The following is a 17,811-nucleotide window of genomic DNA, read 5'->3' on the forward strand; positions in this document are numbered from 1 at the left end:
TTTTGTATGTGGATATCAAATTTTCCCAGAACTATTTGTTGAAGACTGTTCTTTCCCAATTGAAGGGTCTTGACACCTTGGTCAAAAATCATTTGACCACGTGTGTAAGGGTCTACTTCTGGACTCTGTTCTAGTCTCTTGCTCTGTGTCTTTCTCTAGGATAGTACCACACTGTTTTGATTACTGTAGCTTTGTAGTAAATTTTGAAATTGAAGTGTGAGGGCTTCAACTCTATTCGTTTTCAAGATTATTTTAGCCATTTGGAATATGTATTCTCTTTTATATTTACCTGTATAGCTATGTTTAACAGTGCTCTTTATTTCTTCACTTGGTTTCAAGTTTCTTCCTAGTATCCTTTAATTTCAGTTGAAAGGACTTCCTTTATTATCTTTCTAGGGAAGTTTGCTAGTGATAAATTCTCTAGTTTTTGTTTATCTAGGAATGTCTTAATTTTTCCTTCATTCTCAAAGAATAGTTTTGTTGGATTTAGAATTCTTGGTTGATAGTCTTTTTCTTTCAGCACTCTGAATAGGTCATCGCACTGCCTTCTTGCCTTTATGATTTTTTATGGAAATTTAGCTGTTAATCTCATTGAGAATCTCTTGGGTCTATGAGTCTTCTCTCTTTCTGCTGTCAAGATTCTCTGTTTTTCTTTAGCTTTCAATAGTTTGATTATGATGTGTCTGCGGAGTTCACTAAGCTGCTTGGATTTGTAGGTTAATGTTTCTCATCAAATGTTCAGCTATTCTTTTTTTTTAAATTGAGGTACATTTGATATATAACATTGTATTAGTTTCAGGTGGTTTAGGTTCTTTCTATTTCTTCTCTATTGTAAATAATGCTGCAGTGAACATAGGAAATCATATATGTTTTCAAATTAGCATTTTTGTATTCTTCAGATTAATACCCTGAATTGGACTAGCTGGATCATTTGGTAATTCTATTAATTTTTTGAGGAATCTCCATATTGTTTTTCACAGTGGCTGTACCAATTTACATTTCCAACAACAGTGTACAAGAGCTTCCTTTTCTCTACATCCTCTCCAACACTTATTATTTCTTATCTTTTGATAATAGCCATTCTAACAGCTGTGAAGTGATAGCTCATTGTGGTTTTGATTTGCACTTCTCTGATGATTAGTGATGTTAAACACCTTTTCATAAACCCGTTGGCCATTTGTATGTCTTCTTTGGAAAAAAAGGCGAATTCAGATCTTCTGCCCAATTTTTAATTGGATTGTTTTGTGTTGGTTTTTTTTGTTTTGTTTTTTGTTAGGTTTTTTGTTTTTTTGTTTTTTTGTTTTTTGTTTTTTTTGCTATTGAGTTGTATGAATTCTCTATATATTTTGGATATTAACCCCTTATCAGATTATATGATTCGCAAATATTTTCTCCCATTCAGTAGATTGCCTTTTCATTTTGCTGTTTGTTTCTTTTGCTGTGCAGAAGCTTTTTAGTTTGATGTGGTCTCACTTGTTTATATTGGCCTTTGTTACCTTTGCTTTTGTTGTCAAATCAAAAAAAAAAAAAATTGTAACCAAAACTGATATTGAGGAGCTTACCACCTGTATTTTCTTCAAGCCTTTATGCATTTTGAGCTAATGTTTGTGTATGATTAAGGTAGTGGTCCAGTTTCATCCTATTGCATGTGGCTGTCCTGTTTTCCCAATACCATTTATTGAAGAGACTGCCCCTTCCCCATTGTATATTTTTGGCTCCTTTGTTATAAATTAATTGGCCACATATGCATGGATTTATTTCTGGGTTCTCTGTTCTGTGCCGTTGGTCTATGTGTCTGCCTTAATGCCAATACCATACTGTTTTGATTACTGTAGATTTTAATACAGTTTGAAGTTAGGGAGCATGATACCTACAGCTTTGTTCTTCTTTCTCGAGATTCCTTTGGCTATTCAAGGTCTTTTGTGAGTCCATAAAAATATTAGAATTGTTTGTTCTATTTCTGTGAAAAATGCCATTGGAATTTTGATAAGGGATTGCATGACTCTGTAGAATGCTCTGGATAGTATGGATATTTTAACAATATTAATTCTTTTAATCCAAACATGGAATATCTTTCCTTTTATTTGTGTCTTCTTGTTTAATTTCTTTCATCATTGTCTTACAGCCATTATTTCACGAAATATTCTTTCTGCCCCTTTTTCTCTCTCCTCCCCTTCTGAGACTCCCATTATGCATATGTTAGTATTCTTTTTGGTGTTCCATAGGTCTCAGGGCCTCTGTTCATTTTTTTCACTCTTTTATCTGTATATTCTTCTGACTGCAAAATCTCAATAAACCTGTCTTCAGCTTCATTGATGCTTCTGTTACCAAAATCTAATGTTGAGCCTCTCTAGTAAATTTTCATTTCATTTTTTGTACCTTCCACCTGCAAAATTTCTATTTTGTTCTTTTCCATAATTTCTATTTTTTTGCAATTGATATTCTTTATTTGTAAGATATCTTTTTCATATTTTCCTTTAGTTCTATAGACATAGTTTCCTTTAGTTTTCTAAACTAAACACATCTAAACATATCTAAAATAGCTAATAAACATCTTTGTCTACTAAGTACAACATCTGGGCTCCCTCGGGAGGAGTTTCTATCAATTGATTGAATTTTTGCTTGCATATGGGCCATACTTTAATGTTTTTTTGCATGTCTTTTTGTTGTCTTGTTGTTGTTCTTGTTGAAAAGTATAGACTGTAAATAACGTAATGTGGCATTTCTAGAAATAAAATTGCTCCCCCCTGGCCCCTGGGTTTATTTTTGTTGCTATTTGTTGTTGTTTGTTTAGTGGCTTTTCTGAATATTATAAAGTCTGTTTTCTTTGATATGTGTGACCCCTAAAGTCTACTCAGCTTAGTGATAACAATCGGAGAGAGAGAGTTCCTTAAGTGGCAGAACCAGTAAATCTCCCAGTTTTTACCAATGTTTCTGTGTGTGTTGGAGCACCCCTTCATTGCTCAGCCAGGCAACTTTTAAAAACTATACCTTAGCTTTAACTTCCTGATTTCACAGAGACTGAAAACCAGAGGAGAGAACTTAGGGCCTTATCAGATATGTTCTAAACATGTGCACAACCCTACATATGTACATGGACTTCTAGATTTCCAGAAATATGTCAAAGCTTTTCAGTCTCTGTGGACATCTTATTCCCTATCTTTTTCTGTAAGCTTTTTGTTAGCTTATTGTTTGCTGTTTTCCAGTGCTCCAGACAGCCACAAAGTTAAACAATTCCCTCTAAAAGTTTTGGAAAATTCTCCCGGGGGGAAAAGGTGTTTTGCATTGAATGAGCTGTGAGGCAGGTAAAATAAAGACAGCTTTGCAAGTGGTGTCTTCCAGGGAACTACCGGGTCCTGAGATAATGAGAATTCACTGGAAATGATTCTTTGAAGCAACTCCAACCCCATTCTTCTCCCCCCACCCTTATGGCTCCTAGGCTTCTTGTTTTTGCTGTTGTTTTTTAGCTACTACAGAACTGAAAAGGAGGACAGTGGGGGGAAAAGAAGAAAGAAAGGAAGACATGGGAATAGGGCAAATTAAAGTTACGTTAAGAAGCTCACTGGCCTTACCGAGATTCAGCTATTTTTCTTAAATAAATGCTCCTCACATTGCTGCAAGCATTTTGTTAATTCCCATAATCCTGAAAGCTTCATTCTGACATTTTTTCCAGTTTTCTCATTGCTTTTGTAGGAGAGAAAATTCTGGGACGTCATTAGTCCACTGTTTTTTCTGTCTCCTAAATACACCGGTCTTAACTATACAGCTTTTTAATAATCTGTGTGATGAAATAGGAGAACGTATAAAGGAACACTTCGGCTGCATACTGAAGCATAGTGTTTGCCTCAAATGAAAGCACTTGTGCAGCTGTTTTGGTTAGAAACTGAACTAGTAGCTCTTTTCATAGTACACCGTATTTACTTGACAGACTAACAGTGTTATACAGACATGAGTATTTGGCAGATATTTCCTTAAACATGAATTAAGTGAGCCTGTCATTTCAAGAAAACTACTGATAGAAGTTGATGCCAATAAGTCTTAAACTTGCAAGCAAAAATAAAAATTCGGGAAAACTTGTATCTACCACTGTGTTTGATGGCTTCCCAGTACTTATATTTTTCTAATGAGATTGGCAATGATACTAACGAATGCAATCGTGTGATATTAATAATGAAATGTGTCAGTATTTGGAAGATCTGCATAATTCCATGAATCGGTATTTTCTAAATAAGCAATGCACAATGTTAACAAAATTGTGGACACATAAAAGATTCTTCCACAGTTTAAGATAGACCAATAGATTTTAATATAAAAAGCACAAAAAGTTCATAGACTTGATTTCAGAGTTCACATTTCAACTAACCCTTAAGAAACTATTATTTGTCAAGTTTTGGTATAGTATCAAAGAAGAATATCCACAATGATCTGAAAAGGCTACTAAAATAATCCTATTTCCTATCAGGGTGGTGGGATGTACCCACCTTGGGCTCCATTGTTAGGGTGGTATCTGGTAGTCCCTCTCCCTTCACCTCTGCCCCTCTCCCTATTCTGCCAGGGCATGCTGTCAAATAAAAAAATAAAATGTTTTCAAAAAATAAAATAAGAGAATCCTATTTCCAACTGTATATCTCTATAAGGCCAGATTTTCTTCATGTATTTCAACTACAATAACATATCATAAGAGACTGAATACTGAAAGAAATATGACAATCTAGATATCTTCTATCAATCCAGACTTTAAAGATATTTACAAACGTGTAAAACAGTGCCATTCTTCTCACCCTTTTTTGTTTTGGAAAATAGTTATTTTTCATTTAAATATTTGTATTAACATATGGATTATTTTAAAGCAGTTAACACAAATAGTTTTAGAATTGTGTTTTAATTTCTACTGTGGTAAATACTAAAAGTTATAACTCACATGAATAAAAGTTCTTTAAGCCCCTTAATAATATTTAAAAGTGCAAAAAGTTATTGAACTGAAGAGTTTGAGAACTCTTATGCGGGGTTTTCTAAGATCAAAGCCCTAATCACAAACCAACTGGAAAATATAAAGGTGGCTACTATTTAGTACTTGATTCAGTTGCCCATGTTTAGTGCCAATATTTTTATGTGACCCATGCCCAAAATCTGCTCATCCACACAGGCATGATGGTCAGAATTATTCTGCATAGAACCAGAAAGGATGACCTTCTGCTTTGTGAATAGACCATGCTTCTCTATCTGATAGCTTTTGTGCAAGGCTGTTCCTCTGCCTGGAAAGCTCTCCCATCCACTCTCCTCACATTTAGTGTTCAGATATCAGATCAGATGTCACTATCTCAGAGAAACCTTCCCTGACCTGTTCCTTCCAAAGCTCTTCTCCTCCAGATTTCACTGAAAGCCCCTAATCTCTTTATGGGTCCAAGCATACTTTTTCTTTCATTAGCACATATCACAATTTGTAATTATGGGGTTTTAAGGTTTAATTAGTGCCTTTCTCTCCCTTAAACTTCAGCTTCACAAGGGCAGTTTTCTCTTTAGCTTACTGTTTTGTCCTCAGTATGTATCACATTATTTGGCAGTATATATATACAGAATGATTCAATTATTTTCCAATATGAAAACCACATGTTGAGGCAAGGAAGAGTGCATTTTATTGATTGTCCCATCATTTTAAATAGTTTTTTCAAATTACTACCCATGAGTTATGAGAGATCTGTTGAAAACAGTTTTTATTGTATGGCCCTCCAAGTAAAAAGATATCTTAGTGGCACAATCATTCTGAAAGAAATTAGATTGCTTGATTTGTTGACACAGATGCCATTTCACAGAAGTTTCTCCTAACTCATACTTCTTAGTTTCCAAGCTTTTTAAAAAATAAAATACAAAAAGACTTTTACTAATGGTTATGCTGAGCCTTTCTCTAAAAATATCTTTTATTAAATACAGGAGGAGATTGGATTCATGCTGTATTATTTCTTTTGGGACTAATGGTGCATTTTCCAACTTTAGAAATTGTTTTTAAGACCGCAAAAGTATCAGATTAAACGAATGTGGTGACTACCTCAGGACAGTAGTATTTTATTATATTTTCCTTCCAAAAATGTAACTGTTATAAATTACTACAGTTATTTATTCTTCATTTTACAATTTATTAACTGAGGCGGTCATATTTCATTCCTCTTCCATTTGAGTAACTTTTGTGTGTGTTTTTATGTAGCAGTGGCAAATAGTTTTTCATTTGATGGCTCTAGACTTTGGTCCTGTTTTAATTAGGAGACTTTTGAGATTTGGACGAAGGCAGCATATTGTCCTTTCAGATATCCAGGCAAAATTTGCAAGATCTGTCTAACCATAAGAGTTACAAACCCCCTTCAGATAATAACTCTAGTATACTTTAATAGCATGGCTTTCAGAATTTACAGCTTTTACTTTAGAGTACTCAGTGTTGATGTTACTGCTAATCTCAAATGGTTTTGTTTTACACAGAAACAAATGGATATCAATGCTGCTATTCAAGCCTTGACTGAATCGCACTCTGCCTTACAGATGGAGGTAATACATCTGGCTTTATTTACATTGGCACTCTCAATAGACAAGCAGAAAGTTTTTTCAGAGTCCAAAATGTGGCTTTATCTCAAAGATTGTATTTAAAACAGATTGAACATAATGAAACTGTTTTTAAGGACAAAGTAAGCATTTTTAATAAACAGAAATATATGCATGGGATTTTTTTAAGGAAAACGTTAAAACAAAAATGTAATACATTTAAGGAATTTTTAAATGAAGAATTAGATACTTTAGAAGAAAATAGTTAAATGAAGCCTAGCCATTTCTTAAAATGGGATCTATCATTGTTACTCATTTTTCTTATTTAAACTCTATTCAATGCATAGTTTTCTTTAAAATATTATACTACAGTAAGCATAATGATTGTTAAGTTTTTTTTTTTTTAAAGATTTTATTTATTTACTCGACAGAGATAGAGACAGCCAGCGAGAGAGGGAACACAGCAGGGGGAGTGGGAGAGGAAGAAGCAGGCTCATAGCTGAAGAGCCTGATGTGGGGCTCGATCCCAGAACGCCGGGATCACGCCCTGAGCCGAAGGCAGATGCTTAACCGCTGTGCCACCCAGGCGCCCCTATTAAGTTTTATGTTAGTTTGAAAACTAGGCCTTTAGAGTAAATTTAATCTCTTATTTAGGATCAAGATTAATAAAATATACACATAGGTCTTTATTTAAATATAAACTGTTCTTTATACCCTACTCCCAACTCATTGCATACAAGAAGAATACATTTTTCTTCTGCCTTGGTCCATGTTGGTCATCAGGGTCACGTATTGCTGTATGCTGTTTTGCTGATATGATTCCTCTGATGACTTGGCAGAGCTACCAGAATACCGAAGTGACTCTAATTGACTACAGTGCTGAGATATTCAAAACCCTGAACTACCTTAGCAAGTTACTGCACAGCATCAAGAATCCCCTTGGCACACGAGATAACCCAGCACGAATCTGTAAAGATTTGCTTAACTGTGAACACAAAGTATCAGATGGTAAGTTCTTGGTTTGTTCAAACCCTGATGTCTGATTTCATCATTTCAGTGTGTTTAAGATTTACAGTGACACATATGCTGATTTGAAAAAAAAAATGTTATATCCTTCTGTAGGGTGAATAGTAATGCATATTTTGTTTGACTTATATACATATATGCCACATAACACACACACACTTACACATTCTTGTCCAAAAACACATACTTCCACTAGAAGTGCAATGAAAATATTCACTTTATTTATATTGATAAAAAGCTTAACTTCTGTAGATATTTCTTGCCCTAGATTACCACAAAAACTAAACTAATATTTATAGTTACAGCTGCCTATAGTAATTCTAAGTTTGATTCTTTCCCATATTTGAAGTCATAAAACTGTAATTCTATAGAATTGAAAGGAACAAAGACATTTTAAGACAAACAAGTGCCTGAAATCTAATTCAAGGTCTGCTTTCCTTGTAGGAAAAATAGCTAAGTGTATGGATTGCAAGGTATCAGAAAGGTTTTAATGCCCAAAGGTATTTTCATCACTAGGAGGCAATGAATGCTATAGAGAAACACAAAACAGCAGGGAAGGGGGCTATGGTAGAAGGTGGAATGGGGCTAGTTTTAAATATAGTAGTTAGATAAGACATGTCTGAGAACATGGCATTTGAGAAATATCAGAAGGCGGTAAGGGTACAAGCTACAGGAAATCTAGGGAAAGAGCTTTCCAGGCAGAAAGAACACCTGCAAAGGCCCTGGAAGTGCGTGTCCTTAGTGTTTTCTAGGATTAGCAAGAAGGCCAGTGTGACTAGAAGAGAGTGCATAAGGGGAAAGTGGTAGAAAATGAAGTCAGAAAGATAGAAAAAGCCAGATTATATAGGATCTTATAGACTACTCACAAGACTCCAGCTTTTATTCTGAATAAGGTGGGAAGCCACCCGAAGTTTTTCAACAAAGAAATGGTATGATTTGACTTAGCTTTTTAAAATATTACTCTGGCTAATGTATTGCAAATATAATGAAGACAAGAGTAAAAGAAGCCACTGAGAAGACCATTGAAAAAATCCAGGAAAGAGATGATGATGGGTTGAACTAGGGTTGGTAGCAGAGGAAGTGATAAGAAATGATCGAGTCTTTGGCTATGCTTTAAAGTAGAACCAACAGTTTTTGATGATAATTGGATGTGGGTTAAGAGAGAAATAAAAGGATAGAGGATGACTCTAACAAGGTTTTTGACTAACAGATGGAAGTGTGGGGTTACTAGAAGAGAGATGGAGAAGCAAGTTTTAGAGAAAAGATCAGGAGTTCAGTTTCAGGTACATTTCATTTGAGATGTCTGTTAAGCATCAGGTAAGAATGTCCAGGAGGCAGGTGGTTATTAAAGAGAGAGGTCCTGGCTAGGGTAAAAACTTAATCCACTTACATATAAATAGCATCCAATGCCCTATAACTGCTTAAGACTCCCTAAAGAATAAGTGGAGAAGGAAAAGCAAAGAGGTCTAAACACTATGCCTTAGGGGTCTTCAATGTTTAGAGATCAGGGAAATGAGGAGGAACTAGCAAAGAAAACTAAGAAGCTATACCTGATAGGAAGAAAACTAGATGCCTGTGGAGTGAAGAAAATTATGCCTGAGGAGGAAGAGACTGACTGGGTGCCTGTCGGGTAAAGTTAAGACTGAGAAAGGCTACTGGATTTAGCAGCATGAATTTCTATGATGACCTTCACAAGAATAGTTTAAAGTAATGGTAGTGGTTAAAACTTTATCTGGTTTTAAGAGAAAATTATAGAGCCAGAGAGTGTCCATTTCCAGTAATGAAGCAGGTAATTCAAATTGCCTGGCTACATTTTTTTTTAAATTTTTTTTAAGTTAAAAGCGTCAAATAGCTAACAAAATAGTGAGGATATTTCAAGCCAACATGTTGAAGACAGCAGAGAGATGAACACACTTAGAACTGCTTTTAGTTTTGGGGCGCCTGGGTGGCTCAGTTGTTGAGTGTCTGCCTTCAGCTCAGGGCGTGATCTCGGCGTTCTGGGATCGAGCCCCACATCAGGCTCCTCTGCTATGAGCCTGCTTCTTCCTCTCCCACTCCCCCTGCTTGTGTTCCCTCTCTCGCTGGCTGTCTCTCTCTGTGTGTCAAATAAATAAGTAAAATCTTTAAAAAAAAAAAAAAAGAAAAGAACTGCTTTTAGTTTTGCACAAATTAAATACCACTTTTGGTGGCTTCATGGGGCTAGGAGTCAAAAGATGGAATCTGTGGTCCAAGAAGTGTGGGGATTTAGGCTTTCAAAGGGCTCCACTCTAAGAGCAAACATAAACCAAAAGAAAAGAGACATTCATACAGACTGTAGCCTAGCTTCATATCATGAAGGTAGATCAGAATCTTAAGCTTTGAACTTGGACTAAAATGGTTCCACACTGTTAGTACCCCCACCCCATTTTGACAGAAACAAAAGTCTTTTATAAAATATACCATCATCCTAGGGCTCAAATTATTTCCACAAATCATTTCTCAAATATAGTGCCCCTCACACAATCAATGATAATGAGGCGTATTGGTTAATAAAACACCGAATGAGAACTGGCAGAAACAGCAAACAGAATTAGACTCAAAAGCAAAATCAGAGAGGAAAAATTTGAAACTGAAGGTATAATAGACAAGGTAAACCTTATATAGGAACATGGTTTCTTCACAATAATAACAAGGAAGATTATATGTGAGCAAGGACAGGTAGGTAAATAGTTGTAGTAGTGGGAGGTTATAGAAGTTCCTTTCAGATTGCTTTAGTTGTCACAGTGAAATTGAAAGATTATCAGTCAAGAATAAGGATGAAGGAATAGGTATAATAAAGGTGAGGGAAGAAGAAAAGGTTTCAAACAGTTAACTAGGAGAGTGACAGAGGGAACTAACAAGGGAAAGTGTCGTTGTCTGGCAGCCTTACAAACATTTGAATTTAAAGTGAGTCCAGTCAGCATAGTTGTATTTTTCTTTAGCCACATTTAGCTGCGTAACTTCAGGCACAGATGAGGCACAAAACTGGACTTTTATAAGGTAGGGACTTTATAAGACAAGTACGTTGAAGCGAGGCAGGGCAGGGATGTTAAGGAAGTCTCCAAGGAAGTAATTATAGTAAAGGACTAGGGGTTTTACTTGGGTAGGGAGGGAATTGAACATATGATTATGAGGGATGATGAAAAAAGTGGTAGTATCAATGAATATTAGGTCCTGACAGGATGGAAGAATTATTAGAGTCAGGACACCAGTGTGAATGAGCTTAAAAGAGAAGAGGTGAAATTATGGCAGAATTCTAGTTGTAGGTAACAACAAAGGCTAGGATATGGCATGGGAAGTTAATGGTTAAAGTGAATGGGATAATAAGGGGAGCAGGGAAGTGTATGAGGACATTGGCAGAAGAGTTCCAGAAACTGAGAGGCCAAGGTTGGAAGTGCTATCCATGTGAATTTAAAATCACCAAGAATTGGGTCATAGATAGATTTAGTGAAAGTGATAGCCATCCAATGGTAAAATCTTCAAAGAAAGTGAATGAACGCATGGGTGGCTCAGTTGCTTGGGTGTCTGCCTTTGGCTCAGGTCTTGATCCCAGGGTCCTGGGATCCAGCCCTGCATTTTAGTGCTCCCTGCTCAGTGGGGAGCCTTCTTCTCCCTCTGTCTCCGCCCCTCCCCCTGATAATGCCTGCACACGTGCACTCTCTCTGTGTCGAATAAATGAATAAAATCTTGAAAGAAAGAAAGAAAGAAAGAAAGAAAAGAAAGAAAGAAAGAGAGAGAGAGAGAGAGAGAGAGAAAGGAAGGAAGGAAGGAAGGAAGGAAGGAAGGAAGGAAGGAAGGAAGGAAGGAAGGAAGGAAGGAAGGAAGGTGCAACAGGAAAGGTAATGGATGATATAATGTAATGACAGTAATTTTACCATGAAGTTATTTTAGGGAAAAAATAGGGAGAATGGAGGCGGCAATGAAGAGCAACGAAGACACTTCAGGCACATTGCTAATAGAGGCTGTGGCAAAACTTGAAAGGACTGCAAGAGAAGCACTGTCCTCATGAGTCAGTTTGGGGTTAGAACATTTAGGCCTACAAAAGGTATATCATGGCGTAGTGCTTTATTACGAAGTCCTTACCAGGTCACCGTTGTACAACATAATGCCTGAATTCAAACAATTCTACCCTATATGACTGAGAGTTTGCTTGATGGAAAACTTTTTATAAGGAATGTATTAGCTCACGTAATAGAAAGAAACTATTTCTCTGGAAGAGAAGAGATAATAGTGAAGATAATGTGTTTATCCCATAGATAAGATTGGAAGCCTGCAATCCTGGTAGATCCTGGTAAAAAATCCAGCACTGATTTCTATAAACTTTACAAAATGTCCAAAATTCTGAGGGAAGGGGACAAAAAGGGACCAGAGGATAGGATTTCTTTCACCCCTTTCTTCCATATCTCAATAGATCAGTGGTTCTTCAAATGTCCCTGGAGCAGAATGAGATTCTGTTGAGATACAGATTCTCAAGCCCTAGCTTAATGAATCAGCAACTCTGGGGATGGGGCCCACCTCTCTGTGTTTTAACGGATGGTTCTAATGCTGCTAAAATTTGAAAACGCTGCAATAGAGGACAGTCCCTATTCTTGGAGCCACCAGCTTAGCAAGTATTCATTTTGAAGGATTAGTAGAATAGTAGAGGAAAGAAGAGTTGAGGATATTTTGGAAGCCCAGAGTGAGGCAGAGGAATCTTTGCACTAGGGAAAGGATGGAACGGACAAGGATTTCTACCTACGGCAGAAATGACATTGCCAAGTACTGCTTGATTGTCTTGCCTTCTTAATGCAAAAAAGCAGGGCTATCTCATTCAAAAATTCTTGGTCTTTGCTTTTAGAATAAGGTGCTACTTCAATATTCTGAGCTTGTTACTCTGAAATTAAGATACTAGATCAATACTTTTTCAGCCTGAGTATTTCTTGTAGGCTGACTTTAAGTCTCCATTTGATGCTGCTGGGCATTCAGTGAAGACAAAGGTTGGCAGGCTTACACAGGCTGCAGGGACTCCAGTTTTTCTCACTCACAAATCTGATGAGGAAAGCACAAAAATGATAACCATTTAATTGTACATTTTCTTTCTGAAAACAAAGGATGTTTTATTATTTTCATTCTAATTATAAAAGTAATATTTTACTTCAGGGAGATTGAAGTTGTTTCTGTTTTATATATATATATATATAAATATATATATATATATAAATATATGAACAATCTATATATAATATATATATACATTATATATATATATTTATTTATTTTTGAACTCTGTAATGACAGAACGGATGTATACACGTACCCCACATCAACTGCAACTTTTCTATTAACTATGTAACTTTAGACGGTTCCCTTTAAGAAGATGAGCTCATCTGTGGAAAGGAGCCATAAATTCAGCCATTCTATCATTTTTTGTTGACATTTTAAAATGCCTTTAAATTGATAGGTATATGAAAAAATACAGTATTTTTGGTATCAGTTTTACATAATGCTCGCCACTTTCATTTATTGACTAAATGTAAACATCTTTATAATCTAAGTTTTTTTATAGTTAAGTCTGTAAAAATATATATTTAAAATATGATAATTTGTAATGATGGTTCAAATATGTTTTAGTATGGAATTTATATATTTTTATGTTTTACAATAAATTAATAGGAAAATACTGGATTGATCCAAATCTCGGATGCCCTTCAGATGCCATTGAGGTTTTCTGTAATTTCAGTGCTGGTGGTCAGACATGTTTATCTCCTGTTTCTGTAACAAAGGTATGTATTGAATTATAGAATATATGCCTGTACTTGCCCAGTATCAGTGAACATAATTTTTTAAATTCTGTCACTTTAAATAATTGTGATTTTTATGAATGGAAGCAAGGTATCATTCTCTACCATATATAAGAAAAAAAATTCTTTGTTTTTAAAAAATAATTCTAATGAATCTTGAAATTTCGATTGTGTATTTTATGATCGACAGGTCATGGCTTAGTCTACTGATTATGCTTTTTAATTTCCTTTTAAAAATGTTGGAGGGGGCATACCTGGGTGGCTCAGTCAGTTGGGCTGCCGACTCTTGGTTTTGGCTCAAGTTGTGATCTCAGCAGAGAGTCAGCTTGGGATTCTCTGTCTCCCTCTCCCTCTGCCCCTCCCACCCCCACTCATGCACAGTCTTTCAAAAAAAAAATGTGGAACCTATGTTTTTATGCATACACATACATTAGAAAATCCCCAAACTACTGCAATGTTTATAATTAGTAATCAGTTACCTAAAGGTTTTCTGAAAATGACATCATTAAAAGAGGAATTTTGCCACAAAGCTTGCTATTTTTGATGATTTGGCACAAAAAAACTCCCTTAAACATCCACTGAATATTTTTTTAAAACTTCTTTCAAATATAATAAAATGAATGAAAGTTAGTTCGGTATGATACTGGGATTATAATAAGCATTTGTAAAACCTATAGCTTAGTTCTACCTGTAACAGATACTGAAGAAATCAAAACTGCATTTCTCTCTTTTTCTGGTTAAATCAGTTTGGCATTATTACCAAGAACTTATTTCTCATTGACAAAGAACTGATAAACCTGCCCTTTGTATGTTTGGTCCATCATAAAGAGGCAGCAGCTAACATGTGCAGTCTATTAGTCCCTCTAGCTGCTTATTGTTCCCTGCCCTTTCCTAAAATATCCCTCTTCATTAAGGGTGTTTCACCAGTTCATCACAGTAGGCACTCACCGTTATTACTCCCAAAGCAGAGGCAGGAAAGATTCTTCCATTCCTAGGGAATCCGTGTTCCTCTGATGAAGAGCAGCATGATAGTCTTACTTCCAATATATCTGCATGACCATCCTCATTCCCCTGGATATGGCCCAGGATTTTTATTTGGATTATCATAAAAGACAGATGGAGACCGGGAGGTGTGTACAAAGGAGACAGGAACAGTGAAGTGGCTGCATTCCAATTCCTTCCTTGACTGAATCAACTCTCCCATCTCTCCTATCCATAAACTCAACCTGAGAAAGACTGGGCAAGTAGTAAAAAGAACGGTAGACTTGAAATCAGGGACCTGGGTTCTAGTCTCTATCCCTCTACTAACCTGGCAAATGATACTCTGAGCCACCAAAGAGCCTACTCCATGCCAGGCGCTGTGCTAGGTAAGTGACATTTGGCACCTTAAATCCTTAAAACAATCCTGCCATGTTGCGTCTTACTCCACTCTACCAACAAAGAAACTAAGGTTCAGAAAGGTTAAATAGTTTACAAGTTTGTAATTCTCAGCTGTAAAATAAAGGAATCTGAACTACTTAAACTCTAATGTTCCTTATGATCCTTCCATGTTTTCATCCTCATTGACCTTCCTTAGCCTTTCTTCTCTGTTCCTTTTACTTTTTTGGTTGTTGTCATTTTATTTTTTTCCTTTTCTGATACCTCATAACTGATATTTTTCTAATTTTATGTTTGGAAATTAATATAAATTCCTTGTAGAAACCACTTTTGTTCACTTATGTTATGATAATACATCTGCTTGAATAATAATAAAATAATAATAATAATGTCAAAACCTTGTCCAAGCCGGGGAAATCTGCAGTCTGACCTCCTTGCTCTGATTTTGCCCCATATTATTGACTTTATTATTAATACTTGTCCATGAATTCGTTCATTTCAATAAACATTAATTGATGACTCCACTCTACGACTGGAACTGTATTAGGGGCTGGCAACACAAAAAATAGGATTCCGTCCTTGTCTTTAAAGGCTCTCATAGTCAAAACTACTCAACAAGATATAATTACAACTTGTAGCTTATCTTTGAAAACCCAAAATAAAAATTCTTCAAAGGAAACTATAGACAATTTCAGATTTTTGTGGAAAAAATTATTAAAGCATTAATCAACAACAAATAATTAATGCATTTTAGATAACATTATGAAAATTACCTTCATTTTTTTTGTCATGTCTGGTAGCCGAATGGTATACTGAAGCCAGCTCATAGAGACTCAGGATACCCTATTGTTAACACCCCTTTCCAACTCCATGTTCGGTGATACCACCATGATTGCCTAAGTCAGCCATGGTAGGAGTATGTACACCATGGAAATTGGAAAATGCTGTAATCAGGGATTAGCCTCCCTAATCCACCTCTGCAAGAGCCAGTGGTTAAGCATTTATTGGCATACTCTTGACTGGCACTTAAATGCCAAGGAAAGGGGCTTTCTCAAGGCTGCATTTCAAGGACTTTCCTCAGATTCTCCCAAATTATAAGTTTCTCAATTGCCACATTTTATAACCTATATATTATTTCTGTGACATTAGTTGGAGTTTGGAGTTGGAAAAGTCCAGATGAACTTCCTTCACTTACTGAGCTCAGAAGCCACTCATATCATCACCGTTCACTGTCTAAACACGCCATTGTGGACAAGTGCTCAGTCAAGTGGCTCAGGATTGCCTATTGGTTTCAAGGGATGGAATGGCCAGATTTTTGAAGAAAACACTCTACTTGAACCTAAGGTGCTTTCAGATGACTGCAAGGTAAGTGATGGCACTTTTAGAATTGTTCAGTATAACTAACATAAAATTGATAAGGCCATAAAATTAAAATAATGGGGATAAGACTTTAATTGCAAACTGAAGATCCAGAAGGATAGTAAGTTTTAATGTGCCCTATTTGTAATAACATTACATTTTTCAGAGTCAATCATTTGCTTTTATCATATCCTGTCAACTTCTGTCACACCCACTGGTCATCCATGGATTTTTATATGCAAAACAAGCATTAATACATAAATTTATTTTTTATTGCTCATGTAAAATATTTCTATTACCCCTGCATGGATAGAAAGAGCATATAAATAAATAGATTTATTTCATACAGTTTCACTACTGTAATTTTACATCTCATTATGTATGGAAGACAGGTTATAGAGGCAAGTCCGTTGTATTTTATTTTGTCAGTCCTTATATCTGATGCCAGATATGGGCAGAATTGCAGATTGACTGGCCCTACCAATCAATATTTGAATCATAGCCCATTTTTCTAATTAAAATTAAATAACAAATGTTATGAAAAATCTTTAATTTTAAAATACTGTGGTATGAAGCAGGTGTTGGCAAACTGCAGTCCACAGACCAAATCCATCCCACCACTTGTTTTTATAAATTAATGCTATTGGAATATAGCCATACTCATTTGTTTACTTATTATCTATGGCTTTTATCACACTATGATGACAGAGTTGAATAAATGGGACAGACTATGAAACCTAAAACATTTATTACCTAGCCCTTTACAGAAGAGTTTCCCAACCCTGTTATAAAGAGTATCCACTCTACATATGTATCATTAATGACTTTAAGTTGCATGGTTTCCTGTTCTTGTGTACCATGAAGCCCATGATTTAACATCTCTTAACATTTCCAGGGGACTCTACTTTTTCACAGCATTTTATTTTCAGACAAACAGTGGTTGAGTATTTGACAAATGAGAGGCAAACAGAAATATATGGCTCATTCTCTATAAGCAAAGAGATCAATATTATCAACAAACTCACTTAACTTTTATAATTTTCTCCAGAAACTTTGAGTGACTCACTACTATCTCTGAGACACAATCTAAACTTATCAGCTCTTTGTTTAGCACTTAAAACAGCCAAGCCCCAACCTACCTTTCTAGTTCGGGCTTTCAGTGGCTGTTAACCCTAAACTATGGCCAAACTGATTTCTTCTCCTTCTCCTTCTTCCTCCTCCTCCTCCTCCTCCTCCTCCTCCTCCTCCTCCTCCTCCTCTTCTTCTTCTTCTTCCCCCTCCTCCTCCTCCTCCTCCTCCTCCTCCTCCTCCTCCTCCTCCTCCTCCTCCTCATCATCATCATCATCATCACCATCATCATCTCAACAATAATTCCTACTATTAGTCCTTGGGGCCTTATTATATAGCTGTTACCCTGTATTACATACATTATTTTATTTAATTATAACAGCTTTGTAAAGAAGTTTCATTTTATCAGTAAGAAAGTGAGGCACAGAGAGGTTAAATAACTTGCTCAAGGTCATGTAGCTAATTAGTGGAGAGCAAGAAATATACCCTAGGTGTGTATAACTCCAAAGCCCATGCCACACTATACTGCTAGGTACTTTAAATGAAATCTCATTAAATCCTCACAACTGTGTGAGATAAGTTTTCATTTTTCATGTTTTATATATAAAGAGAATGGTGGCGCCTGGATTTCTATCAAGATCTGCACTTCATC

At 35.9% G+C, this 17,811-nt stretch overlaps 1 protein-coding gene across 1 annotated transcript in view; it reads left to right on the forward strand.

The window, feature by feature from the left end:
* Positions 1 to 17,811, forward strand: part of COL24A1 (collagen type XXIV alpha 1 chain) — a 366,899-nt gene that overhangs the window by 346,276 nt on the left and 2,812 nt on the right. Inside the window, exons 56-59 of the mRNA XM_057310505.1 lie at positions 6,472 to 6,537; positions 7,371 to 7,539; positions 13,228 to 13,337; positions 15,882 to 16,097. Of these exons, the coding sequence (XP_057166488.1) occupies positions 6,472 to 6,537; positions 7,371 to 7,539; positions 13,228 to 13,337; positions 15,882 to 16,097 (561 nt within the window). The remainder of the gene's footprint in view (positions 1 to 6,471; positions 6,538 to 7,370; positions 7,540 to 13,227; positions 13,338 to 15,881; positions 16,098 to 17,811) is intronic.

Source organism: Ursus arctos, unplaced genomic scaffold (genome assembly GCF_023065955.2).
Source record: "Ursus arctos isolate Adak ecotype North America unplaced genomic scaffold, UrsArc2.0 scaffold_12, whole genome shotgun sequence".
Classification (NCBI taxonomy): Eukaryota; Metazoa; Chordata; class Mammalia; order Carnivora; family Ursidae; genus Ursus; species Ursus arctos.